General features: G+C 49.2%; 4 protein-coding genes across 4 annotated transcripts; 2 read left to right on the top strand and 2 right to left on the bottom strand.

Moving 5' to 3' along the window:
* Positions 1-594: 594 nt before the first annotated feature.
* MFIFM68171_07030 (Cation/H+ exchanger domain-containing protein) lies at positions 595-3,519 on the bottom strand (the record flags this gene model as incomplete). The annotated part of the gene is made up of 5 exons (XM_071062450.1): positions 595-1,992; positions 2,058-2,620; positions 2,688-2,787; positions 2,867-3,283; positions 3,361-3,519. The coding sequence occupies 5 exons, from the start codon at positions 3,517-3,519 to the stop codon at positions 595-597; spliced, it is 2,637 nt and encodes an 878-aa protein (XP_070918551.1).
* A 984-nt stretch (positions 3,520-4,503) lies between these two features.
* HPM9 (FAD-linked oxidoreductase hmp9) lies at positions 4,504-6,368 on the bottom strand (the record flags this gene model as incomplete). The annotated part of the gene is made up of 2 exons (XM_071062449.1): positions 4,504-6,207; positions 6,282-6,368. 2 exons carry the CDS (start codon positions 6,366-6,368, stop codon positions 4,504-4,506), a joined length of 1,791 nt encoding a protein of 596 aa, XP_070918550.1.
* A 1,354-nt stretch (positions 6,369-7,722) lies between these two features.
* Positions 7,723-8,947, top strand: MFIFM68171_07028 (Rhodopsin domain-containing protein; the record flags this gene model as incomplete). The annotated part of the gene is made up of 2 exons (XM_071062448.1): positions 7,723-8,275; positions 8,337-8,947. The coding sequence occupies 2 exons, from the start codon at positions 7,723-7,725 to the stop codon at positions 8,945-8,947; spliced, it is 1,164 nt and encodes a 387-aa protein (XP_070918549.1).
* A 10,619-nt stretch (positions 8,948-19,566) lies between these two features.
* On the top strand, positions 19,567-21,074 carry MFIFM68171_07027 (Putative monocarboxylate transporter protein; the record flags this gene model as incomplete). The annotated part of the gene is made up of 2 exons (XM_071062447.1): positions 19,567-20,172; positions 20,235-21,074. 2 exons carry the CDS (start codon positions 19,567-19,569, stop codon positions 21,072-21,074), a joined length of 1,446 nt encoding a protein of 481 aa, XP_070918548.1.
* Between the last annotated feature and the right edge of the window lie 336 nt (positions 21,075-21,410).

Here is a 21,410-nt window from a genome sequence, read left to right as displayed (position 1 = left end):
TAGGCGAACAGCAGAATCTTGGAGATGGAGGCGACGGAACCGGGGCCAGTCGAAGTTCCGGGTCCAATGTTTAATCCAGTTTCGATAGGTTCTTGGTAAGCTAATTCCCTAGAGGTATATGGAGAGTTGTTTACCTCATGAGTACTGGACGATGACCTCCGGGCTGTTCCAGTTCAAGGTCCAAGTGTCGCGAGGAAGGGGAATCATTTTGTAAGTTAGTAATTAACGACCACAGAGATGAAAACAGCCTATACATGTTCAGCACCACACTACGAATATTGCATTAAGCTGGGCTGCGCTTAGATGTATAATTAGATGAGATCACTTAATGGTTAAAGTTTACCTGCATATAGGGCGGCAAGCCACCGTATAGATAGTCTTTGCGTTGACCAGCAGTCTCATCCTGAATCATCTATTTTTGGATTGTCTGAAGTGATATTGTTAACGGTTAATTGTCAAATATCAGAGGGGCTGGCAATCGGTGTGAAGCAATCTCAGTCACTTGTGTACGTCAACAACCAGGTCCCGTCTGAGTTAACGAATCATACCAATTCCATTCGCGAGATGTGATCAACTCCCACTGCGGTTGTAAAGCTAATTGGGTGTTGCCATGGATGCTTTGGCTTGAACAACCAACAAATCAGACTTCAGCCCAGACGCAATCAAATTCTCCGCAACCAGTCCGAGACATTCCTTGACTTCTTTAGTTGTGATATGCGAAGTCTTATCTCCAACAGCGAGACTCAAATTAATATTCCTGCCGAGCACGACGAGATTATTCCACGTAGTGTCTCGCGATTCTGGCTGGATCTCCGTGACCGCACGCTCTAACACCGCTTCAAAGGCACTTTGACCGTTGCTGGATGGTGCTGTTTCAAACTGGACTCGTGAGGCGATTTTTTCTGTGCGAGAATAATGTGTCGATGCAAATGTGAAGAATTCGGCATCCTGAGCAGCACCAGATGTACTGCCACCAGGTCCTGAGGTGGAAAAATGTACCACTGTAGCGGTGACCTCTGCCTTCTCACAGAGTTGGAGGACGAGAACAAGCGCAAGATTGTCATCTTTACCCCCAAAATACGGTAAGAAGATGTGCTGTAACTTGTTTTTGGTGGGGATGGCTGGAATATCATGCTGCACGTCGCGGAAGGAGTACGCTCTCGTCAGCTTTGGCCCCTCCAGGTTCTGGTTGTCCGGTAGGTTGGCAGCGCCAGGGTCATTTGAAAAGAAAATGGCCATGTTCTGATCTGTGCCGGACTGAATAATTGACTTTATAAAGTTGGCATAAGATGATGTGAATTTCTTGTCAGCGGTGGTTTCCGAAAGGATAGCTTGCGCTCCACCCAGATTGTGGGGTGCTTCGCTCCAGGGAACTAGCAGGAGATCTGACGATATGGCTGACGCCTTGGAAATGAGAGCCTCCGCAAAACGGGTGTCGGGCATGACGGCAACCTCCCCAGAAACAGCTATCCGGTGAAGACGCCCCAATGCCCGGAAGATATTGACTACCGGGTCATATCGGCTATACTCATCCACCTGCGAGACAGTCATCACGGAAGAATCACGGTCTGTGAGCTGGAGGAGATGAATTCCGTGAGCCCTCACCACCTCTTTACTGTCTGTCGAGGTGGGACCGGGGTACGTGTTGTGCTTGGCGTGGTGAGACTCGGGCGGAGATTGTGTCGCAAAGAGCGATACAAGATCCAAGATTGCCGGCATATGATCAAGGGTAAGTGAGACTAATAGACGACGAATTCGATCGGTCGATGGCTTCGTCTGCTTCGCAACACCGTCCGAGTTGGCCCCGTTCGGAAGTGCGGCACCAGTGACCCAGTCAATCTCCCCACGTTTCCACGCCTCAAGTTTCTTTTGGTACCATGGTGGGTATAGGAGAGTAGTGAGCGGAGTGGTAATGAAGGTAGTGAGTAGTGCCATGACGACGAAAATCGTGAAAGTCCTTGTGCTCAGGATCCTAGCTTGAAGGCCGATATTCTGCCAACATCATTTTAGCGTTCACTCTTGTTGCTAATTTAGCAGAGGACGGAAGGGGAACATACCAGAACGATCAACTCGACAAGGCCCTTACAACTCATCAATACACCGATGGCAAAGGACTCCCTCCAAACCAAGCCGTTTAATCGAGCTGCCAAGGATGCTCCAAACAGTTTTGTAAAGAAAGCAACCAACGTAACAGCCACAACATAACCCCACGCCATACCGCTGTCTAACAAGCCCAAATTTGTATTTAGGCCTGAAAGTGTAAAATATAGCGGTAAGAATACGGCCCCAATAAGGTCTTCCAACTTTTCGGTTACCTTGATATTGAACCCGCCCTCTCGCGGTAGGATGAGGCCGACCATGAAGCCGCCAAAAATGGCATGGACGCCGACAATGCCAGTGAAGAATGCAGATGCAAAAGCCAGCAGGAGAATGACAGAGATCATGGTCTGAGATGGGCCTGTCTTGAGGCTACCAGTCCGACGCAGAAGCCACACCAGGGAAGGCTTGACGGCGTATAAGAGGAAGAGCATGAAGGCGACACATGTCATTAAGATCCACAGTGCCGTGAGACCGCTTCCTGCGTTGACTAGAGCCACGCAGAGGGCAAGGAGGATCCAACCTGAGTATCATCAGCATGCAATATCCGTGGCAGCATACGATTTGCAATCAGTAAGAAGATGGCATACCAACGACATCATTTGCAACGCCTGCAGAAAGTGTGATCACGCCGACCGAGGTATCCAGTAACTTCAGTTCGGTCAATATCCGGCACAAGACCGGGAATGCCTAGCGCAAGGTATTAATTACAATTAGAAACTGACTACGATGACATTGCGCGGGCAATATAACAATGGACACTACATACCGTGATGGCAATAGCAACGCCGATGAAGAGCATGTATACGCTAAAGCCGATACTCACAATGCCTTCATCGCCAGAAAACTGGTGGTAGAGCCCCCAGGCTAGGGCGCATCCCAGGCCGAATGGCAAAGCCATGCCGGCAAGTGCCACGGAAGTAGCTACCCGCCAGTTGCTGACAAGGAAGCGGACATCCGTCTCCAACCCGATTAGGAATAGGTAAAGGACGAGGCCTATATTGGCAACTAGGGTAAGGTTCGGTAGGGACTCGGTGGGAAAAATGGCAGCCCGGAATCCTGGGATGCGGCCCATCACAGACGGTCCAAGCAGGATTCCACCGACGACTTCAGCGATAACGCGGGGCTGTCGGATCTTGGAAAGAGGCCAGTGAAGCAAGTGGCAAACTACGATGATCAACCCGGCCTATGATCCACCCAATAATGTATTCTGGGTCAGTTATGGCAGAAAATCCCATGGTATCTTAACCGCAGCTGGCTGACCTGGATAATGAAGATCGTGATTGGGTCTTTGGGGTTGTACTCGGACGGGTTCGCGCCTTCAATCACCCCTCCTTGGGAGGGAGCTCTGTTCCCAGAGGTTGATGTTGGAGCGGCCGACATGGTCGTCGACGGAAACGAACTGACCGATGAGGCCGACATTTCTGCTGGAATCGGGGGGATAATGGATTTGGGTGAACTCTGTTGATTGAGGAGCGGGAGAGAAGTAGACGATTTTGCTGCGGTACGCAATGAAAGCGAGCGCGACATGTGATGGGGATCTTTTGTCTGCACTCTGGCTGACGTTTACACACCAATGTGGGGAAACTTTGGGGTCAGCTGAGGCGGTCAGGGATTTGGCGTCATCCATGACCCCGCGCGAACAACGCCACTTATTTCAATAGGAGATATTTGAGGGCTTTCTTCTGGTTGACACGCAGATGGCAGTGCAGCCTGGCCAACCAGGACGAGGCTCAACCAGCGCGCTGAAGCATGAGCCAACCAGTGAAATGGCGCAGAATCTTAGGCACAGAACCCATCAAAACAAGGACAAAGAACCAACAAGGGTCAGCCAACCACCACAGCAGGTACTTGCACAGACAAAGCCAAAAATCACATGTGCGGACAGAACTCCTCCTGATCAAAAGGAGAGCATGGTGCAAGCGAGGAGAGCTCTCCATAGAGCGAGCAACAGTGTGGAGGGAAAAGTGTAGAATTGAGTGTCCTGTTTCGGATGATACCGAAGGCCTAGACCGCTCTGCAAATACTTAGAGTGCATAATAAAAATGGGTCCTCCGCAGGATCGGCCAGATTCCCCCACTCACTAACGTAGACAAGAGTGGGGGTTTTGGCCCAGGCGAACAAATCTGTCCAGGTCATCGGAACCGATATGCGGTCATTTAGTACATCGGGGGAATATCACCGAGATATCTACGAATTTGGGCATGGTCAGTTGAATCTACAGCATTGCACATGGTTCTATTGCGGTGCAAGAAGATAAGCTTAGCCAAATCGCCTCTACCATAATTAAATCGTCTACAGTGTTTCAGTGTATTCGAAATTAATAGGCTAAAACTACAAAATAAGGGGAACTATTAGACTTACAACCCTCCCGGGCTCACATGTCAGTCTGATTGAAATCTACCTTCAGGATTTCTGGCACAGGGGCCCATCGGGCCTCTCGATAAACGTCTCGGCACCGACGCAGCTTGGGCAGTAAAACACATGATCCGGGTCGTACTTCTTCTTTGCCGCCAGGTGACTCCTGTAGTTGGAACCGTAGAAGGTCTGAATGTAATCAGGGTCGTGGCGGTCGCCCTCGTTCATATAGCCTCCTGTATCAGGGGCAAGCCTCTTGAGGGCAGCTCCCTTGACATGAGTTATTTCGTTGGTGACGTACTGTCGGATCTCACGGCTCGCGACCTTAGGAATACCCTGCCCGGTGATGAGGACAAAGGGGGAATCCCGCCACGCAGGGTGGAGCCCAGAGGTCTTGTCGGCGGCGTCTTTGAAAACTTGGCCACCCGAGACGAGGAGAATGACGTTGGACGTGAACTCCTCGGGCCTGCCGCTGATAATCTCGACAGTATCACGGACTTTTTTGTAATCGGACACGGCCTTTTTGTTGATCATACGGGAAGTCAATATGGACGTATCGCCTGTCGGGTCGTAGAGGCCAGACTCTGCATGGTAGAATGACCAGTAGTCCGGATACTCGGTGAATGTTGACTGGATGAACAACCTGTCCCGGAACGCCTCTAACGTCCTGAGTGCATGGGCTATGGCCTTTTCAGCCTGAGCTTGTCGCTTGCCGATGGTCCAGATGCCGTGGGTATAACCGGACCGAGTCTCGCCAATGAAGGGCCTGGGAAGGTTGCGGAACCAAAAACCGTAACCAGCATATCCCTTCTCGTTGAGACTAGGGAAATGTTGGAGCAGAACTGAAACAGCGTCGAGGAGGTCCGCGTTTTCCGGGGTTTGCTGAAGCGGAGCGATAGCGAGTCGATGAACTGTAACAACGTTGACATTGGGGTAAGCCTTGATGTGCTGGCTTAGGACGATGCCGTAACCAGGGCCGCCGCCACGGATGGCACGGAATAGGTCAGTGTTCTCGCAGTGATTGGCAGTAATAATTTTCCCATTGGCGAGCATCACCTCAGCCTCCAGGATCTGGTCGGCGCCCAGCCCGTAGTTGCGTGTGGCAGGGCCATGGCCGCCACCGGAGGGCCATCCGCCGATAGCACCGGGAGACACAGCACCACCACCAACAACGATGACGTTGTTTGCCTCGGCAACCTTGTACACGTCACGCCACTGCCATGCGCCATCGATGTGAAGAGCGCTGCCTTTCCAGCCAGACTTCCGGCACGATTTGCTAGATTTGAAAGTCTTTTGGAAGTAGATGCCGTTGCGGAAATGTCGCAGCCAGACTTGGAGACCGCCGTAACCGTCAGAGCGGCCCAGGAGATCGTGTCCCGTGCTGGTGATGACAAGACGGATGTTGTTGCGCTTGGCAAAGTCGAGCGTGAGGGCAATATCCTTTCTCGTGGTGGCATTGACGGCGTACAGAGGAAGGGGGCCGAGGATGCACGACGTCGGAGACTCCCCAGCGGTGTAGTTCACGGGAGCGCAGGTGATGTTGTAGGGATAGGGCCTCCCGATCGGCTTGCTTGTTTGGAAGTCCTGATCCGACCACATCCGTGTCACGTAGGCGCACTCATCCAGATCCTTATGCGGGTCGTTGTAGCACGACTCGGCGATTGGAGAGGTCTTGATGAGCTTGCCTTCGCCCAGCTCCTGGCGGAAAGTCTGCCAGTGGCAAGGGCTAGGCCAGCAGTCATCGCCAGGGACCTGTGGTGGGAACGAGATGAGTTTCTTGCGCTACCGAGGCGGCAGTTTAAGACAGTATTGAATGAACAACTTACACATCTGCATTTAGGACTAGCTTTCTGCTGGACCTGGGTGGCAGAACCAAAAACGAAAAAGAGTGACAGTGCCGTTCGGAAACGCATCTTGACCACTTCACTTGGGCAGCGGGTAGCGGGGTGGCGCGGTAGGTAGCGAGGCGGCACAGGCAGCGAAGAATATGGAAGATAAAGACATGTTTTTAATTTAACTGATGCGGCCAGAAGTTGTGGCGCATAGGGGTCTAGGGGAAGGGCGAATCAGCTGATTCCATTACAAAGTACAAAGGAGCGAAATGCTTGCAAAAAGAGAAGGCGTAAGCGGTATTGGGTCTGCTGCGGGGAAAATGAGAAATGCAACTGCTCGCGTCTGTGGAACCGCAAGTTGACGCTAACTACTATCGATGGCCTCCGGAGTGCGCCACGGGTAGCCTTGGCCCCGAGACTCGCGAGAATCTGTTACATCGGGTCCGAGGCAACCTAATAAAACGCCGATAGGGCGAGTGGTGCTGGCCTGGTAGGATCAACCAGAAACCGAGGTTTTGCTGCCGTAGGAGAAGCCCCCAAGATCCCAGCAACCCGGCTCAGGCTTCTCCAGACGATGCGCCCGAAGATTCTTGGGAAATTCCCGCGAACAAGACCTATCTGGTGATTTCGGGTATGCAAGGGAACAGTCTAAAGACGCACGTGTGGGATGCGTGCGCATTTTAATCCTTGCAAGCTCAGATGTTGCTGGTTCGTCTAACCGCTGTGCCTCTCTGCCTTTCTTGGCGAATGTGACTTACTGATCTCACGGCAATCATCCCTAACGTGGATGGGCGTTGGAACGCTCCTTACGGACCTTTCCCGTTAGGATGTATATGCTAGACGAAGCACGTACAATGAACAGGAACTACTATGGGTTAAACTGTGCCAAAATCGGGCGCTCCAACTCATTATGAAAAAAGTCTTTTCTGGCGGCGTGGGCAATGCAACGCCCCTTGAAAAATCCCGCGTCATTTCTACAAATACCCGTACCCTTGTTAGGGCGTTCTGGGCATATTGTGCCGTCCGTAGTTTGGCGCTCCTCTTGGATACATGGTGCATTTGTTATGCATACCAAGTAAGTACTAACGTTGCTGGGACGTTGTGGGCCTTCATCCAGCCGTCTCGGCTCAACCTTATTGGCAGGGGTCGTCTGCAGATTGTTGCCTCAGTCCCGCATAAAGTCTTGTCTGGTGAAGTGAAACATGGCGTTCACGCAGCTTTTCTGACGATGCCTTCGAGGGAGACGCGGAAGCAATGCAACGCTTCGCCCGGAAGATACCGCAACCCGGAAGGTAGGATTCCTACTCCCATGCGCTTCCAGACTTTGGTATGTAATAACATTGGAGCCTCGGTAACTCGTAAAGTCCCCATTAAATCTTCTTCGTCGTTGCTGAATTTCTAGCACACCCTTTGGTCCCTGTAGACAATTGGAAACATGTCAGAAACGGCGGCAGCTTACATTCTAGCATTCACTGCCAACCCATATGCGCCGCTTCCTGGTGCTGCTCAGTCGATTGGAGAGACTGGCCTTCTCGCCATCGTCTGGGTCTTCTTCTCGACTGCGACCATCTTTGTGGCTCTGCGCCTGACCGTTCGCTTCCGACAAAATCGGTCCTTTCTCTTCGATGATTACTGGATCATGTTCGCCTGGCTCTGCCTTCTTACGATGGCTATTCTGCAAACGGAGCAGATGCCTTCCTTGTGGTACATCACATACCTCGGAGCGGGCCGCATTACACCAGACGAAGATACTATCCCAAGGACAGAGCAACTCTCGCGCTGGCAATTCCCTATCATCAAATTGTTCTGGACCGTTCTGTGGTCCGTGAAGGCGAGCTTTATGGCTGTTTTCTTCCGCTTCGTCAAACCCTTTCCCATCCTTCGGCGATTGTGGTACTGCGCCGCCATCTTCGCTTTCCTAGCTTATGTTGGGTGTTGGCTTGCCAGCTCTTTGACCTGCAGCCCTCCGTCAGATTATTTTAAAGCTGGTATGCCTCATAACACTTGTTATAAGTCAACATAACTGACATGATTCGTTCCCTACATCAGGTGCATGTAGCTCGCCACACGAGATATGGATGCAGAAGTTCAACGTTATCTACTCCACCACCGTCGACGTCACGAGCGACCTCATAATTATGGCTTTGCCTATCGCCATTCTACCATCACTGCAGCTCGACTTTCGCCGGAAGATGGGTCTGGGCATTGCTTTCAGCCTCGGCGCTATCATTATCTCGGTGGCCATTGTACGTATGACCCAGGTTATCTCCGCCACTGGCGGGACGGTCGATCTCATCGGACTCGCCACCTGGGGTGCGATCGAAACTTCCACGGCCGTGATTGTTGGGTCTCTACCTCCGCTCAAGGCACTTCTCTCGCGCAGTGTCAAAAAATACAGCTCGAGAAACAAGTCACGTTACGCAACGGGCATGACACATCAGGCCGCCGGTGCCAACTCTCACGGCGATTACGGGCCGCATTCGGTCTCAAGAACGGTTATGGTGGCGGAGTCGATACCCTTGGATGACATGCACACTAGCAACCAAAAGAACGGGGGTATATACATTCAGAGGACATATGAGACAACTGTCGAATTTGATGAGGCATCATCACGAGATGACGACGAAGTTGGTATCGTCAACAAGGGCCATGCCCTTTGAACAACGAATTATATAGGATAGTATGTTATGTTAGGTTTAGAGCATTAGAGGGACTAGACTGGCGTTTGTTGGCTAGTATTTTATAGAATAGAGACATTGTGATACTGGGTCTGCTTTGCGCCTCCTAGCTGCTGTTTCACATCCATCAGAACAAAGGTTGTTAAGCTCAGGTGCTCGGTTATGCTTGGCGACTGTTACTTCTGACATGAAACACAGAAGCTGGACCGAGGTGTTAGCGACAGGGGATGAGGCAAATACTAGTACTAAGGAACAATGTCAACCCTATAGTCCCTACTGGTTGTATATCCTCTGATAGGCTTTGTTCCAATGACGCTGTTAATTGCGCGTTGCTAAGAAGCTAGTCAGAATGTTCCAGCGATTATACCGCAAGTGGGCGTTGGAAAGTATTGATAACGCGGAGGAGACGGACCATTTAAAGTTCAAACTCCCTTGGCCAGCTATAGTACCCAGCTCTTACCCTAAAAATCAAATGAAATTGGATAATAATAATAATCGAAAGGAAATGAGGAAGGTGAGAAGAGGGAGAGTGTTAGCTATGGCGATGGGGATAAAAGTTGACGGCACTTGCTTTCAGTAGCCACTTCTTCTTGTGATAATCCTTGCTAGCGAATTTAAATTGTTTGTGTTATTTTAGGAACCCTGAAAAGTGCTTCTGATGATCGCTCAGACATCCTCTCAGGACCAATGACTTCGGAATAACCCCATTACCAACTCATCTAAATTGAGTACCTTAAGTAATCTCTTATCTACAAAACTCCTGCAGCCGGGCTACTCCTTGACCAACTAACAAATCGACTTGTCTTAGTATTTATGGCTCGTCCGATTCTAGTGCCTCAGCCTAAGCGGTGACCGGGAACGTTCCCTATTTGTTCGACGGTAGTGAGCGGTAGGGCGCAGTAGCTTTCAAGGCAGTGTTGGTGTGTCCCACTCTACTAACAGAGTTCCAGATCCAAAAAAAAATCTAAGAAATTGGCATACTGGGATTGTAGAAATGTCGATAGGACGTAAGTTCCCTTAAGGAGAGACGTGACGGGGAGGCATTTAACGAACGAATCTTGAATCTATCGAGACTGCAGCGTATGTTTCAATGCTAATGATAACGATATGTATATAAGAACTCCGTGCAACTATAATGATTATCTGCGCTTACCCTCGGGGTTTTTCTGCCCTGTTCTCGTCAGTGACTCTCCGCTTCCTAGTCCATCAAAACGGGTCCGTTTCGAGGTCAACAAAATGTCTCAGTTTTAATACACTATAGTGGTCTGAATTCAGAGACGATGTTAGCGGGGAGAATAGGTTCCAATACGCTAGAAAGTTTAAGAGGCAAAATCAACTGATCGATAATGGATGAGAGGGGAAGGAATAAGGACTCTTTCAATAGTTAAAAGGACCGACTGAAGATAAACCATCCTCATAGTGCTACGTCAACGGAAGGTATTGCATTGGAAAATAACTTTGTCCGTAACATACCTATATATATTCACTGCACACATTTTAACGCATGTGTAAATACGCTAGTACTAGTCTTGATATAGTAGCCCCTACAACATAAAGCCTATAATTCGATCATCATCCACCATACGGTAATCTCGAAGGTCCTAGCTCTGAGGCCAATCTAGTTGAATCTATCTTACCGTTAGTGAGGGGCTATCGGTTGGATGATTCATGAGAATTCTTGAAAACATCATTTTAGGACGCTTAACTCGGAGTATTAGCCTAGGTACCTTGCTACTTGTACTTGCTGGCGATAGTAATTATCCTATCGTGTAGCTAGTGAATGTGTAGCAAAGATGGTATTAAATAAAGACAAAAGAGCTCTTTTACAACGTAATATCCAGCGTTAATGAGAACTGTTGAATTGTCTGGATACAGGGCACTCCGAGTTAGATTTGCTCTAGCTAACTACTCGGAGCTTTTAGTACTCAGGCACCTCATCTTCTTCTATCCAAACGCACGATGTCCCCCAGCTTTCCGTGAAGGGCCGTAAACCCTCATGAAAAGTTAGGCCCCATTGATCCATGTTGGAAATTATGAAAGTCCCATTGCCAATATCTTCAACGTCTCCGAAACTAATGGCCCAGCTGTCCGGAATATTCCGCACCTTCTCCAAAGCAAGCGCTCTCGAGCAGCTCTCGCAGACACCGTGCACAACGATTTGTTTATTCTCTTTGTCGATAACATACTCAACCCCGGCGGGAATGTAAGCCTCGCATGCAGAGTGGTCCCACCGCACCCAGCAAGGTTGAATCCCATATCCGAGTCTGCATCGCTTCTCAAGTTTGGGAGCAGCGGCAGCGAAGGTGGCAAGGAGAATTGAGGTCAGTCTCATTGTAAACGAAGGTCGTCTCGCAAATCTCTCTAGAATCTCTAGCGGTTTCCGAGTATAATTTGAGAGAAAAAGTTTCCGCGATTTAACACTGAACTTAAAAATCAGACGACTCTTATATAATCATAGGCTTTTTTTGGGGTTGGGGGGTTGGGGGCCGTTGGGGGAAAGGGATTCACCGCAATCGATCTTCTTGTGCTCTGTGATGGAGAGTAGGGTAGCGTCGGTTGCAATTATCCAGATTAATTCCCCAACTTCTCGATGCCCGGTGACGTTTTTTACCACCAGTGCAGGCTCCCGTTTGGAAGGCATTTGAAGCACCTCCGATTATGCTACCGACCTCATACATTCCTGCAGGATTAACCAAGTGACTGCTGTGATGCCCCGATTGGCTACTCGCTCCAATGATTCCCTGGAATGGGAAAAATACACCGGACAACTTCCGTCCGCTAGAACAGGTAATTTCGTCAATCATGAGAGTTCCAAGGCGCCAAGCCCGAAATGCTGCGCAACATAACATCCCGGCTTCTCCTCATCGGCTCCGCAAAATGCTCGTACGATGACAATGACAAATTGAGCCATCCCGGTGATTTTGTAACAGTCTTACTCCTAGAGCTCGAAAGGGATAAAAGGATATTGGACGAGTAGGTGGATTACATTAATGAAAGGGATTTAGAATGTTTTGCCACTTGCTTAACATTAGAAAAATTTTCGGAAGACGCTAGACTTTCGTAAACAAGCGGAGTTTGGAATTCATCAGGACGGACCAAATACAGTAAGGTATCTCTCTTGGGGAGTTGGATGATGATGCGAAGGTGGATCCTAGGTACCTAAGTACCTTAGGAAGGCACAGTACCTACACTAGTCCGGGTCAAAACGGCTATACTATTACGTCGCTTGCTGGGTTGGACAAAGGCATGTCCAGAAAACACGCTCCAATAACCCGCAAACATATCGGTCAGTTGGATGAACGCACACACAATTGTCGTGCTATAAGGACTCCTTGGACTTCCTCACTTTTCCCAGCAACTAACCTTACGGCGTACCAGACAACTGCCTCAAGAAAACCTCTCTAGCCGACTCATTCACAAAAAATATATCTAACGTACCTACTTATGTAGCCATTTTTGTGGAGCGCTAACGGTGCCTCAGCTAATCTTGTACAGTGCCAGTAGAGTTGGCATCGCGTTTGGTAATTGTTACAACGAGGACTACGGGTTTGGAAACAGTGATGCAACAGGTAAGTGTTATGAGTGCCCCTTGCAAAACGGGTATATAGCTAGCTAATTTTGATCTCACTGGTAAATGAGTTTGTTATCTCGCAAACGTCGCTATCTGGAGCCTTAGAGATGAATTTAAGCACCAATTAGGGCATTCTCGAGGGGATTGTTTTGTCTGGACGACTGCGCAGTTCCCGGCTGCTGAGCATCGGGACAAGCGCCGACAGAAACAAGAGAGGAAGACATACTTTGCGGGACAAATGAGAAACAACGCCGACGGCTTCCCCCTGCTGAGGTGCGCCGTGGCGCCTCGAGATGTTGCATTGGTGTTGGTGCCCTTGTTCTTGGTCAATAACTGTGTAAGCTTGACTCAGTTGTCCTACAACAAGCTGGTACTCTATCTGGCTCTTGATATATAAATGGCTCCTGATAGTTACAATTGACTCTTATACCTCGGACGCTCCTTGTGCAGGAATCTTATAGAGACCTTAGCTGGAGCCTTCGGAAATGGGATTGAGGGCGATGTCATCGGTAACGGCCGACATGATCTTGTCGGAAGGTCTCGGCATGGCGCTGGTAGAATGGTTAAAGAGGAGAAGGATGACGCCTGTAAATTCCGTGGATTCCTGTTCCCTATTTAATTATTATTATTATTTCTTCCCCCACCGCTTTACCCAAGATAAGGTGTGCCAGACCCTCTACTGCTAAATACATAGGAAAACCGTGCCACAACGACCGGGTGAAAAACCTATATCGACAAGTAAAGGAAACGACAGTAATAGATGTCGGATGCACAGTACCTCTGAACGTTCGGAGTTAAATTTAGGATGGAAATTCAGGATCGGAAATGGAGGATGTCTTGTTTTTCTTCCTTGTCTAACGGAGGTGAACTTCCTTCTTATTCCCAATTTCCTGGACCACGGAGACCCGGGTTGGCGGGTCTCCGAGAGATCGGATCACACTTATCCGAGTCGCACTAATCCGGATCACACTGATCCGGGTTCGTGTTTTGCAGATCTAGGGTCCAGCTTCCTGACCCTTTTGATACACCCCCTCAGATTCAACCCATTAAGGGCTTGAATCTGGACTTCTCTCTTGCAGACTGGGTATCTACGTCAGCCTTAGTTGCTTGATAAATCTTTGGTGCAAGGGGTAGTTAAGAGCCTTAGTCAGTCCGTCTGCCATTATCTTGGCTGAGGGCGTGTATTCCACCTTGATTTTCTTGCTTGCCACTTCCTGGCGCAACCAGTGGTTGTGAATATCTACGTGCCGTAGTCGGGTCTGGAGGGTAGCCACTTCAGCCGTAATAAGTCGTATAGTCTGCTGATTGTCACACTGAATCTTGATGTGGTGGTCGTCCAGTTTGACTGACAGTTCGGCTAGTAGTCGGCTTACGAAGAGAGATTCTTTGGCGGCTTGTGCCCAGGCCAGTAATTCGGCCTCTATAGTAGATGTAGTGACGGTTTCTTGCTTATTGGCCTTCCAACCTACAAGCCTACCAAATAACTTCATGGTGTACGCTTGAGAGCTCTTTCGATTAAGGCTGTTATCAGCGAAGGAGGCGTTGCTAGCAATAACGTAGTCGTTGCTACCCCCTAATTGCAGGGCCATTTTGCGTATGTGATGTAGGTAGTGGAGGACTTGGTCTGCGGCTTTGTGGTACTAGGGCCCAGGGTTGGTATTGAATCTGACTAGCTGTGATACTGCAAAAGCTATGTCGGGCCTCGTGATTATAGCGGCGTATAGGATAGATCCAGTCTTCCGCTGATAACTGGTAATTGACGAGTACTCTGCTTTACTATCGTACAGTAACAATTCGGCTGTAGCTATTGGGATCTTGGCCGTTAGGCTCGTCGTAGCCAGGTTGACAATTTTGTTAAGGTAAGCTGTTTGCGATAGCTAGATCAATCCTTTGGATCGGTCTCTTATAACTTCGATGCCTAGGAACCACTGTAAATCATCTCTACCGGTAAGCTGGTATTTCTGCTGCAGTAGGTTGATTAGGGTCTGGGCGTCGGCTGCTTTTTCCTTCTTGTAATCTAGGACAATATCGTCGATGTAGAAGAAAATTAGGATTCCGTCCTTGATCAGGATATAGGGCTCGTGTAAGACGGCCTGGAACCCTAGTGTCGAGAGAGTCGTCTTGAGTTCTTTTTGCCAAAGTAGTGCTGACTCGCGGAGGCCGTATAGGGCTTTCTTAAGCCGTAGAACTTTACTAGGACTTTTGTAGCCGGGAGGCATCTGTATATAGACGGTATCTTCTAGAGTAGCGTTGATAAAGGCGTTGACTACGTCGAACTGTTTTAATTCGAGGTCGAATCTAGCTGCAATAGCTATAACGATATGAAATGATCTAGTAGCGAGGGTAGCCGTGTAGGTCTCCTGTGCCGATGGTCTTTATTGGTCACTCCTAATAACCAGCCTTACTTTGCATTTCTTGAAGGTTCCGTCTTGGTTAAACTTGTAGGTATATACCTATATATATCCCAAGATGTACTTATCTTCCTTCTGCGGCTCTTGCCGGTTGACCTCGGTCCAATAGTCTATTTCGGCATTCACTCGCAAGTGATCCTTTTCGGCTTGGATAAATTAATCCTTGAATGGGTGGTCTTTGAGTTGGTAGTGCTACCTAGGTAGAGGGGGTAGATCTTAGCTGTAGAGGGTCTGTAGACCGCTAGGCCGTCTAGCAAGTCGTTGTACCATTGCTTTTATAACTGCTTGACTATTGTATATCCTAGCCGGTTGCTGTAACTGTCCTGCTATAAAAGTAGCTATCTAGGGTTTAAAGGTTAAATCCAGTACGGCTTGATAATCGGCTTATTGGATCGAAGCTGTAAGTAATATAGCCGACGGCGTCAAAGGAGGTGTAGGATACGGCTTAAATCTTGAGGACGTATATGGAAATTGTACCTCTTCTTCGGCCTCTTCTTCAGCTGTCTCGTCTTCCTGGTCCTCGTCGGCATTTAGTATCGGCTGTTCGACAACTTCTTCTTCTAGTGCTATGGATCTTGGTACCTCTGGTTCGGGTAGTTATATCGTTGTAAGAAGGTGGCTTAGTTCGTCGAGTTAGAGATGCAGGCAGTTGTCCTTTAGGGTTTGGATGTCCCCGTTGAAGATCTCCCCTTCATTGAATATTATATCCCTTATGCTGATTACCCTGTTGGTTACTAGGTTCCAGATCCTATAGATATTTGAAGAGTTATATCCGATAAGGTAACCGATCTAGGCTCTTGGTTCCAGCTTTAGTTTCTATTGCCGAAGATTTTTCAGCTTGTTGAATACCCCTTTTTAAGCGCTTGTTGTCAAGGCAAAGGCTTTGCAGCCGTAAGCTCGGAGATAAGCCTGGTTTGGCTTCCTGTCTTCTACTACCATACCGTCTCTGTGGGCAAGGTAGGTATAGAAACGATCGTACGGGGTCTTCCAGTTGTAGCCGTATTTAGGGGTCCGATTGTATAGGTAGACTGCAGCTCTAGTAATCTCTGGCCAAAGTATTACAGGAAATTTGGTACCAGCTTGCATTGCCCTGATCTTTTCTGTGATTATACCCCTTGAGTGTTCGGCGCCCCCATTTTGCGCTGGCATATTAGGTGCCGAAGGCTCGACCTTGATAAAGCATCGTGTAAAGACAGCCTTGATAACCGGCTGATGGAATTTATTGTCGTATTCCACTACCTTAGGTTGTAGTTGGTATTGTTGCTCTAGGGTACCAAAGAAATAATCGAGTGCTGAAATAATGGACTCGGCCTCCCTTTTTTGAAGGTAGTAGTCCCAGGCTAACCCGGACTATCTATCGACTATCAACAATAGATATCGGTAGCCGTTATACCCTTCCTTGAAGTCGAAGAGGTCTATAGTAAATTGTATCCCTGGGCCTTCGTTGTGGTCTCGGGGTTGCCGGCGAATTTGAAGCTTGGTCTTAGAGACTCCATATGCCTTACATTCGACTGTAGTAGGCCCTTTGATTCGTATACCTTAGGTATACTGGACCAGGTGTTCCAACGCCTATAGGCCAGGATAGCTAAGCCGTAAATACCGTAAGTCAGTAATCGCTTTGCTGGACCGTCTTTGAGTATAAGTATTGAACCTGTTGCGGCGTATGACGAAGGCTGCGTTGGAGTAGGTACGAGGTAGGTTTTCCAGGACAAACTAGTTGTATCGATCTACTAGGTAGCTAAGGACGAAGCCATTGGATCTCCGTAGGCAGTTGTTACTAGGACTTATATCCCACTAGATCCCTTGCTTTCGCAGTTGCTGCAAAGATACTAGGTTATAGACAAATCCAAGGTAGTAGACCATATCTCGAAGCTGTAGGACACTGGTAGTTTATCGGCGCTATCTTATCTTTTGCTATCGAGGTCGTGATAGCTGGTATCTCTGAAACTAGATATCCACATCTCCGTACCCTTAGATGGGTACTAGGCTATCCCCGGCCCATATATAATCGCCAAGCTCGGCCTTCTTGAAATTATTGAACCTGTCTCTTCGGTTAAAGATATAAATAGTAGTTCCAGAATCTAGGATAGCTAAATTCTTTAAAGGATACTTAGCTATTAAAAGGGCTGTCTTTGCAATCAGAAAACTGCTAGGGCAGCAGCCGATTTTCCAGCCTAGTCAACTCTGTAACTCCATCTGATACCTCAGCTTCTCGACTTCTTTTTATAACGTCAGATCCTTTAAGGCCTCGTCGACCTTGATCCGAATGTAGTCTCTTTCAGTAAAACCTTCAGGTGCTAATTCTAGAAAGGCATAGTAGCATCTCTGCAAATGGTGGAACTGGCTACAACAGGGATATGTAGTTGTAGCTATACCTAAGACCTTCCTTAGCCTTATTTTTGGTTTTTTGCCCTCTAGGGTCTCGGCCTTACCCGGAGCTTTATTCCGCTTTTTAGGCTTGCTACCGCTAGAGCTACCCTATTATGTTCGTTGACTATTATTTTATTCCCCCCTATTACTACTAGGGCCGACTTCGCTATTAGAAGCGTTCTCCTAATAGGCCTCTTTACTACCTTTTATGGCAGCGAAGGAAGGGCTAAACGCGCTTTTTGCTATCCGGTGGCTACCCGGTCTGTAGGCTCTCGTTGACTGCTTTACCTCCTCCCGAAAGTCGTTAGCCACCTCTCGGTAGGTCAGGGTTAACTGCGATGCCTTTGCTCCTTTTACTAGCTTATAGGCCGTAACCCAGTGACTTATAATCGGCTTTACCGCATCAGTGAAATCCTGGAACTAGGTACTTGTCGATAGAGCCTTAGGAACTTTCTTCCTTTAGGCATTAGAGAGCGCTTGCTCCTAATTTTCGGACTACCTGATTAGGTCCTTAGGGACTTGTACGAGGGGTTTGACGGCTTGTCGATAGACTTCGCGAGCGTCTGAAAGTGCTTTGTCGTTACTGATACCGGCTTGGGCTTGAAGAGCCGAATACTACTCCGAGATTGTCTCGGTCGGATCGTAGGAAGTAAGCTGGTAATATGGACTGACTGTCTTCAGAATCTACTACTTCAGCCGCTCGATCTTATCGGTTTGTTGCTCATACTTCTTAAGTTCGGCTTGGTAAATAGACTATTCGAGCTGGAAGGTATGAAAACCGTCTGCCGTAAGGTCGCTGATTCCAATTGCTGATGTAGTTGTAATTGCTGACGTAGTTGAACCCGTTGCCGGGGTTGCCGTCTGGTCGTCCTCAACCACAGATTCAGTACGTCCTTTAGCCGTAATAGTTGACTGGGTAGGGCTTTTATGCTTGTGACGTGCTGGGTCCGGAGCCGTAGGTTCGCTGAGGAATGGAGTAAGACTCTGAATCTGGGCCTACGTATTGCCGGCAACGGCCTGGGCTTGGAACTGCAGGTTCTAGGATTCCCAGTCGTCGGAACTGGTTAGGTAGATAGTCTTATCGTTGTTGATAGCAGTCATCTTGAATCAGGTTCAGAGACGCTTTTGAATGTGCTTCCTTTTTGGCTGGCTTAATCGGAGGTTGAGCGAATGAGACTCTTAATTGTCGGATGCACAGCACCTCTGAACGTTCGGAGTTAAATTTTTGGATACAAATTCAGGATCGGAAATTGAGGATGTCTTATTTTCTTCTTTATCTAACGGAGGTGAACTTCCTTCTTATTCCCAACTTCCTGGACCACGGAGACCCGGGTTGACGGGTCTCCGAGAGATCGGATCACACTTATCCGAGTCACACTAATCCGGATCACACTGATCCGGGTTCGTGTTTTGCAGATCCAGGATCCAGCTTCCTGACCCTTTTGACATACTCTAGTCAGCTAAAGCAGGCTGGCAGCTGACTGTGCCACTGAACAGACGTTATCCTATACGGGTATCTCGTCTATAAAAGAAGCAAGCTCTCCAGCACAGATAGACAATCAACACAATCAAATCAAGACACAAAACCCCTCAACTGTCATTTCCCAAGATTCAGAGGTGCCGTGTTTCCGACAGGCCCATTTCCTTCTACATCATCAATAAGGTCGTCCTAGTTATTACTCCTTAGATGGGACAATCGATTCAGTACTCTTTACTATACCTGTACAAAGCGATCTCCTTTTAACCAGAAGGAGCACTATATATATATGTGGGGTCTTGACCTTGTCTAGTCTGTACGAACCTAATTTGCGGTGGTGTCGTCTGGCCTGTGTTGTCTATGCTGTCTGTCTGGTATTTGGTACCTTTATCCATTCCCTTGTTTTGATAGGTATATAGGTGTAGATGTGTATTTCTGCACCACTTCACCGAGAGAGTTGTTTCCTTTGCCCCGGGACCTGCCCCCTTTGTAGCCTCCAAATGCTTCTAAGAAAACTACTAAAAAGCAACGTACTAGCTTTCTATCATCTGGGGTTGACCGAAAAATACGGTTTTTTCCCCTATATCCACTATGGATGCGACGGAGTGAATTTTTGCAAGTTCCTACTACGAATCAGGTTTCTAGTTAAAGTGGGGAAGGACAGGGGATATCCCGAACTTCCGGCATTTTCCTATGCCCTTATATGCTCTTCGTTCTTGTGTTCTATCGTTCGTTTGAATCAGCAATTCATCCCTGAACCGGCAGATCAGCAATGTCGCAAACTCGAACAAACCCGCTTACAGCAATGAGAGCACCTAGAGGCGAATGCGAGTCGGATCCGGCTCCAACGCCGGTTTTACCACAGCTACCGCGCAGAAAGCAAGCGAGAGTACTCATCTCTGCGTTCGGAACGATAGTCCTTACGTTTGGGTATAATCAGACCTATGGTGTGTTTCAAGAGTACTACCTCTCGTCCAGCCAAAACGTCCTGGTGCCATCTCCGGCAACACAGACATCTCCGCCGACGGCACTACTAGCCTTTGTCGGTACGCTGTGCTACGGGCTGACATGGGCGGGTGGCATCGTCGTGAATCCCGTGATATCGCGAATCGAGCACGGGACCTGGACACAGACAACGTCCTCGACCCAGCGTTGGCACCGCAAGATACTGCAGATGTTGACGCTGAAAACGATCACCATCTCAGGAATACTCATGGTGTCGGCCGGGTTTACCCTGGCTTCCTTCTGTCGTTCCATATGGCAGCTTCTGTTGACCCAGGGCTTTCTGGTTGGGTTTGGGATGTCCCTCCTGTACTTTCCTTTTCTGGCTCCTGCGCCCGAATATTTTACCAAACATCGGGCCACGGCTATGGGATTTGTAACACCTCCGGAAATCTATTGGGGAAACGAGATCGGACTGCTAACGCTTCCCTTCTTTAGATTCTAGCTGGCGGTGGTATCGGCGGTCTGCTCTTTGCACCCATTATCCGAGCGCTTCTTAGCGCTGTTGGCGGTCGTTGGACCCTCCGCATTTACGCCGCCTTCAACTTGACGGTCGGGCTGCCCATCGCCTGGGCGGTGCCGCCGAGCAGGTTCGCGTCCGTCTCGACGTCCGAAGGGCCTGAGAGGCGAGAGACGCACGTCTCACGCGCGCTAGCCTCCCGCGCGACCTTCCTTTTCTCCGCCGTGGCCGCGTTCCTCCAGGCTGCCGGAGCTCAGCTGCCGCTCTCTTTCATCCCCTCGTACACGGTGACGCTCGGCCTCACGCCGTCGAACGGCGCCAACTTGCTCGCCGCCAGCAACGCCATAAATGCCGTGTCGCGCGTCCTGACGGGCTACGTCGGTGACCAGCTCGGCCGACAAAACATCCTTGTCATGACACTCCTTCTCGCCGCGTCCAGCGTCTTTGCCTTTTGGCTGCCTAGCGTCTTGACCATCACCGGTCCATCGACCTCAACCCCCCCGCTCTGGGCGGCTTTCGTCACTTTCTACAGCGTCTCGGCCGGTGGATACTACGCCCTTTTTCCGGCCATCATTGCCGAGGTCTTTGGCATCCGCCAGTATGCCGCTGTGAATGCGTTTATCTTGTTTGTGAGGGGCTTTGGTACCATGTTAGGGAGTCCGGTAGGCGGGCAGCTTCTGGGGAACTCGGAACCAAGGACGCGAGCTTATACGAGTATCGCGTATTGGGACGGAGCGCTCTTGATGGGCGCAACGCTGTGTTGCGTTGGGGTACGATGGGCAGATGGAAAGGGAAAGGGGTGGAAGTGGATTGCTTGAGGCCGATTTGGTCCGGTGGTACCATAACGTGAACGCGCCTTCCAACTCTTGCAGGATCGTTCCGGCCCGGACCAGCAAGCTGACGCTGTCCAGCCCGAGATCAGTGACACGACTAAGTGGGACGGAGCCGGGGTTAGGACGCTGCTGGCGTACGGCGTGAGGAAGTGCCGTTTCTAGGGCCCGGTTCCAAGTACCAGCGCAACATAGGTTGGCGGGCTTACGTGCACGGGAGGTGATGGTGGTCGGTGTGATGAAACGGAAGAATGTAAACCGGATGTTTAATCCACCTGAAATAATGTGCTTCCATATAAACCAGCTGCTTGGGAGAAGAAATTT

Source organism: Madurella fahalii, assembly GCF_045866475.1.
Source record: "Madurella fahalii IFM 68171 DNA, scaffold_4, whole genome shotgun sequence".
NCBI classification, from domain to species: Eukaryota; Fungi; Ascomycota; class Sordariomycetes; order Sordariales; genus Madurella; species Madurella fahalii.
Note: the sequence above shows the minus strand (reverse complement) of the source record. Positions and strands in the feature narration are given on the sequence as shown.